The sequence below is a fragment of the Sinocyclocheilus grahami genome, unplaced genomic scaffold (genome assembly GCF_001515645.1).
Source record: "Sinocyclocheilus grahami isolate Dianchi unplaced genomic scaffold, SAMN03320097.WGS_v1.1 scaffold26.1, whole genome shotgun sequence".
In the NCBI taxonomy this organism is placed as follows: domain Eukaryota; kingdom Metazoa; phylum Chordata; class Actinopteri; order Cypriniformes; family Cyprinidae; genus Sinocyclocheilus; species Sinocyclocheilus grahami.
In genome coordinates, this window is record NW_015505205.1 from 2,183,527 (window position 1) to 2,190,410 (window position 6,884).

The following is a 6,884-nucleotide window of genomic DNA, read 5'->3' on the forward strand; positions in this document are numbered from 1 at the left end:
TGTATTGATTGACAGCTCTCCTGTCCCCATGTTGAGAGAAATCAGATGTTACTGTAGTTCAAAATAAATATGAATATGTATTAATTCATCTCACTCACACACAAAAAAACACAGATTCAGTATTCCTCAAAATGAATAAAAATAATGCAACTCAGAATATGACGCAAACCTGCAATAATTAAATATTAAACAACACAAATATCCTTTATGTATTTAATCCCATTCTATTAACCAATGTCTTTGCTTCTGACCTTCGATCGTAATGCTTTATGATGTTTGCATTTTGTAGGACAAAATCCTTTTGATATAGATTTGATGGAAATAAACGTGTCGTAACTATGACAGGCCTGTTGAAGTAAAGGACAGATCATGTCATTATACTGAACGTACAGTAATTCTAATTCTCTTCATTGCTCTTAATGTGATGGAGATTAAAGTGCATTGTTTACAGTGTAGAGGAGGAGATAACAAAGAACACTAACTGCAGAGATGGGAATCAGGTTAAATACATCACTAGTAAGGAGCACAGGCGTTTGTCCTTGTCATCCTGTTCAGTTCGAGATGACTGCCACATGAACTCAACAAAACAAAAACAGCACTTTAGTCTGAGATTAAAAAAGTCCAGGAGTTGAATCATCATCTGTTCCATGAACACTGTTGAGTCTTTAGCTAATGCATATGTTTGTTTCCACTTAACTTGGCTTTTTTTGAGTTTAGTACAGTTTTTTTTAAATAACAGTGACATATTTTGACACAAATACAGAATATATTTTTTGCATTTTTAAATTAAATTTCTTGTTTTCTAATATCATAACATGTCTTGTATATTATAGTGTCAATGCAAAATACATTTTGACCACATTTTAGTAGTTTAAAAACATACTTTCCCTGATCTGATTATAAACAAAATGTCAACTTGATAACATGCTTCAAATGTCCTGTATAAATAAAAAATGCTACTTTGCTAATGTTTGGGTCTCAGAGACCCCATTAAACATAAATAAATGCAATAAATATTAATAAATAAAATGCATATTAATTACTTTTTTCTATATTCAAATTGAGAATCTATTGTATAAACGTCACATTTCTGAAAAGGGCATGCTTCATTTGAGCTTCAGCCTACTGCTGCTCAGATATTGCTGTCAAAGTCAGAGGAAAAGTCAGGTTGTTGTTGTTTTAATAATAATTATTTTAACATACATCATTGTGTGCCTTGGGAGACCAAAACAAGACATAAGATTTAAAAAGTATGTTCAAAAAAAGACCATTTCTTCCCTATCAGTGAAAACTGTGAACCTGCATTCACTGCAAATTGCAGATCGCTGATTGCCCTGAGGAGAATAAGAACAGACCGTTAAGTTGTTCTTATCATTGTTTATGATTACTCACGATCTGCCAAAGCCAGACACAAATCATTCCGGTACGTCATTGAAATATTTGTTGTTTTAATTCAGAGTGAGATGGAAAGTGATTCATCATTTTGTGAATTGTATTGTAAATCATGAATGAGCCGGTTAAATTTTTTCTCTGGGAATAGAGAAGCTTATTTCAGTAGCTATTATTTGCTGTTCTTACAAATGCACATTGCTGACAGAGATGTAAAAAACATAGTACATTTAGAAAATCAATAGTACTGTCCTCTAGTTCACCTTCAGTGCTTTTCCTGACAGATTCACACTTTACACAGAGCAACAACACAGTGCACTGTAGAGAAAATAGAAAAACGTTTTTGTCTATATGACCGATTCTTGTTATGTCTTAAAGGGTTAATTCACCCAAAAATGAAAATTGGCTTGTGTTTTACTCACCCTCGAAGCATCCTAGGTGTATATGACTTTCTTCTTTCAGACGAATCCAGTCAGAGTTGTATTAAAAATTGTCCTGGCTATTCCAAGCTCTATCATTGCAGTCAGCAGGTGTTGTAGTTGAACAGTCCACAAGTCGTCAAATAAAGCTCGCGCATTCATAAAACATGCGCAAAACCACGTTCATATTCACGCGATTTTTTGCGCAGCTCGTCAGTGAACAACGGCTCTGTGTAGTTAATGCTGCTCAATGTGAAAGCACGCACGTGATGGAGATTTACCGCTGATTACAGAACCGGCTTTCTGACAAGATGCGCATTAAATATCGCATGCGATTTATCGTGCAGCCCTAGTTTGTACTTCTAATTCGTGACCGGCATTTTGTTTTGTTCTCTATCACGCAACGCCGATGTGCTACAACATCCGCTGGCGCGGCTTCCGCGTTAGTCTGAGATTAAAAAAGTCCAGGAGTTGAATCATCATCTGTTCCATGAACACTGTTGAGTCTTTAGCTAATGCATATGTTTGTTTCCACTTAACTTGGCTTTTTTTGAGTTTAGTACAGTTTTTTTTAAATAATAAGGACATATTTTGACACAAATACAGAATATATTTTTTGCATTTTTTAAATTAATTTCTTGTTTTCTAATATCATAACATGTCTTGTATATTATAGTGTCAATGCAAAATAAATGTTGACCACATTTTAGTAGTTTAAAAACATACTTTCCCTGATCTGATTATAAACAAAATGTCAACTTGATAACATGTATCTTTCATAAAACAGTACATACGTTTGGAGTCTCAGTGACCCCAGGTATGAATAAATGCAATGCATTTCACATGCTTAGATTTTCTAAATGCTGTACACAATGTACAAGTACACCCCTTCAAGTTATTTTCTTTGATTTGGTTTGTATTATTTTATTTTTCTGCAGTTTTTATTTTTGTGAACATTTTCTATTTTTTAAATCTGTGTTTTTGCATGGGTCAGACTGACCTCAAACAAACCCACTGTTGCTATACTGAATAACAATCGCCTTTTCAAAAGTGCATGCCTACTTTGTCAAACAGACGGATAAAGCTTAAATAACATCTGTTTGCTGGGTTTTAATGAAGTCAGATGCACATTTAAAATGAATGTGAGATGAACATTATATATCAGTTTTGAAATTGCTTTTTAAAATTCTACACATGCAGCGTTGTATGTAGCCTACAAAGGAAAGCATTTAAAGTAAATTTTTATAGAACATGAGGGGTAAAAGGTAGATTAAATAAATACAAGAAAATATGTGATGATATTTGTACAATAAAATTGACATTTTACTAAATGTCCTAGTTTTATACATTATATTCTGTTGCTTTCATTCTGTTATAGGGATTAAATGCAATAGAGATCAGGCCATCGTTGGACTTGATACATACCCTCTTTCTATAAAGGATTTATAATTTGGCATTTTCAGTGTTTATCTACATGTTTAAGGGATTTTTATGTAAACCCACGCACAGTAACCTACTTCCTGTATAAGTATTTCTTTTTTTAGAAACTGACCGCACTGATTTTGCCTGATAATGGGTTATTACTTCAACCACCGTTCTGTTTACTATAGTCAAAAACACTGATTTTCTTTTTAGCTTACTTTAAATTCATACATTCCAATATTTCTATATTATGAAGCATGTGTCCGTTACAGTACAGATATTTGAAAGCCTTTTAAAACCATTCAGGTCTAATTTTACATCCAAATCCACACTGGTATTTTTACTTTATTCTATATGAATGTCCCCTTTACATGTTTTTATTTTTTTCTGTAATATTTGCCATTATCTTCTGTAATAATGGACAGATGTGCACCTCTCTCAATATGCAATATTTTGGGGGAAAAGATTGGGAATGATTATGTTCTTTCCTTTAGGATTTAATCATTCATGAGGGTCAACCGCATTATTACCATCCATTCGATAATCTGTATTTTTAAAAACAGTCTGGAACATTTCTCTGAAAATCTTGTTTTTATGATAATATCTCTTGTACTTATATTTAAAGGAATCTCTCTTTTTTTCAGGACAATAATGGGGCCCCATGGCATCAACCGTGCTGTGGAGAGACTAGAGTTTACAGACTGTAAAAAAGGACTTGGTAAGAACCAAAGCACAGTTTCTTACAGTTTATAATAATATTCCTAGAAAACTGCTTTACTCTGCTTTATTTTTCAAGGCATTTGGTGCACAATTTGATTTACTTTGTTCTCTCACCCCATATAAAAAATTAATCCCTAAAATCTTGTTCTCAATTCGACAGGCGTGAAGATTATTGGGGGCTACAGGGAACAGAGCGGTGAAGAGTTCGGTATTTTCATTAAACGAATTTTGCCAGGTGGCATGGCGGCACAGGATGGTATGTTCTCTTTCCCAAAATCTTCACTGAATGTTTCTACTTAGATTCTGGGAATGATGGATGATAGACTTTTTTGTCTTTCAGGGCGTCTTAGAGCAGGGGACCTCATTTTAGATGTCAACAACATGAATTTAGGAGGTGTTACAAATGAAAAGTAATGTATTCTGGATTGATTATGGATCTGTATTACAACAGAAGATGCCTAAAGTGTAGTAAAACAGCTAATCTAAGAAATCTGTTTGATATTAGGGCAGTGGAGGTTCTTCGCATGGCGTCAGCTACAAATCACATGTCTTTACTGATAGTACGTGACGACGCTTCCAGGTAAGATAACTTTTATGAATTGTGTGACATTTTACATTTTTTAAGGGAATAGATTTTTTTTTATTTGTTTTATTTGTTTTGAGTTCAAAGATTTTAATTATATGGAGACAGGAAATATTGCTTGCCAAGTACAGAATGCATACTGTTGGACATTATATAATTAATATTTAGCACTTTATTGAGAATTTTGGCTTTTGTTTAGCGTGATGCCATTTTTCCAGCACTAATTTCTCGTCTTTTTTATTAATATTATTCAGTAAAAAAAAAAAGAAAAAAAAGACCTCCGAACATGAGTATAGCCGTTTTAAAATCTTCCATACTGACAACATGAAGCCGCTGCTCCATGCTAAATCATTTTTGGAGGATACATGCAGAGACTTTTTTTTATTTTGGCATTGTCTGCTTAGCCAGAGGTTTCGGTTTTGGGCAGTTGTCAAGTTCTTCCTGTCTGTCTTTGTTTAAATCGAACTGGCATTTTGCTGGTCTCAGTGACTTCCTGATGAGCACTTTTGTTCTCTCGACTGAACAGCTGTTGACGTATTTAGGCCGCAAGTCTGTCATATGTGCCCTGAGTTTAACCAGCCGAGGCCAGGTTTTAATCTGTAACATTGTAAAAGGATTACCTTCATAATTAATGGACAATTAGTCACCTCAAACAAACTGATTCAGTACAGTACACAGATTTTGAAAACATAATACAAATTTAAAGATTACTGCCTAGATCGCATTTCTGGCTTGGAAACGTTCTGGCCATTAACTTTGATACCAATTTATCTGTGATGACTTCCGTAATCTAATTAAGTGCTTCTAAGCTTCTTTTAGGACTAATGAGGAAGTTGCATTTAATGGGAGATGTCATATTAAATAACTACAGAGAGCCTTTTAAAATGTAGTTTGGGGGTTTAATGATTTTGTGTGTGTGTGTTAATTTTTTGTGTGTATTTTAAAAACTAAGAATGATGGTATTCTCCAGCACTTCCTTAGAACAAGTTTGTTCATACTTATGTAATGCTTGATTTTACAAAATGGAAAACCCACATAATGTTTCTGCTTTGAACACAACACAGACAGAAACTGTTAAGAAAGAGTTAGTCTGTATAAAAGTCCTCTTATTATGAACCACTGGAAAATTATGTCTTCAGAAAAGGTGAATTTATATATGACTGATTTTGCATGTGCCTTTATATGTTTATAATTAGGAGGGAATTTGCTGAATTAATGGAAAAATATGGCTCCAGCAATAGTACCAGTTCTGGATCAGAAACCTCTGTTTCCACAGGTATTTTCCACTACGTCTGTCTTTATACTGAATTTCAGGAGTGAATGACTAATGTCTGATTTTGAGAACTTGCAGCAACTGACAAAAATAGCCTACAATGTGCCAGCTTAGAAAAAGATTTGGTTTGGGTCCCCCATAACATCATTGTTTTCTACATAAAAAGCCATTTCTATCATTGATTTCTACATGAAAAGCCATTTCTACATCAAGCATGCATCAGAACAGACTTGAAACAATGTATGTGTCACTCCCTTTTAAAAAGTTAGGGGTCAGTACATTTAAAAATATATATATATTACTTTTATTCAGCAGTGTTGCATTAAATTCACAAGTGACAGTAAAAACATTTAGCAATGAGTTGCAAAAGATTTCTATGTCACTTAAAGGCTGTTTTTTGAACTTTCTAATCATCAAAGAAGAAAAAATCATCACAAAAATATTAATACAACACAAAAGTTACACAAAAATATTAAGCAGCGCAACCATTTCAAATGTGATAATAAGAAATGTTACTTTGGCACCAAAACAGACTGGAGTAATGGCTGCTGAAAATTCAGTTTTGACATTATAGGAATACATTACATGCATATTAAAAATAGAAAACATTTATATTAAATTGTGATAATATTTTGTAATATTACTGTTTTAAATTAAAAATGCATCCTTGGTACACATAACACCATTAAAGTGGTCATATGATGTTGCTAAAAAGAACATTATTTTGTGTATTTGGTGTAATGAAATGTGTTTATGCGGTTTAAGGTTCAAAAAACACATTATTTTCCACATACTGTACGTTATTGTTTCTCCTCTATGCCCCACCTTTCTGAAACACGTCAATTTTTACAAAGTTCATCGGTCTGAAAAGCGAGGTGTGCTGTGATTGGCCAGCTATCCAGTGCGTTATGATTGTCCGAATACCTCAAGCATGTGATGGAAATGATACGCCCCTACCATACTGTGATGATGCCCTGTCAGGCCGGAGCGATGATTCAAAAACAATAAAACCCATTATAAACGAGGCATTGACATAATTATGGATTATAATGACTTATACTGTCTTTTTACGCGTTGC

At 33.7% G+C, this 6,884-nt stretch overlaps 1 protein-coding gene across 1 annotated transcript in view; it reads left to right on the plus strand.

Moving 5' to 3' along the window:
• stxbp4 (syntaxin binding protein 4) overlaps nucleotides 1-6,884 on the plus strand; it is a gene marked incomplete at its 5' end in the record, with an annotated part of 32,494 nt that overhangs the window by 1,139 nt on the left and 24,471 nt on the right. The window contains 5 exons of the mRNA XM_016252297.1: nucleotides 3,875-3,948; nucleotides 4,111-4,206; nucleotides 4,291-4,360; nucleotides 4,456-4,530; nucleotides 5,730-5,809. Coding sequence (XP_016107783.1) covers nucleotides 3,875-3,948; nucleotides 4,111-4,206; nucleotides 4,291-4,360; nucleotides 4,456-4,530; nucleotides 5,730-5,809 — 395 coding nt within the window. The remainder of the gene's footprint in view (nucleotides 1-3,874; nucleotides 3,949-4,110; nucleotides 4,207-4,290; nucleotides 4,361-4,455; nucleotides 4,531-5,729; nucleotides 5,810-6,884) is intronic.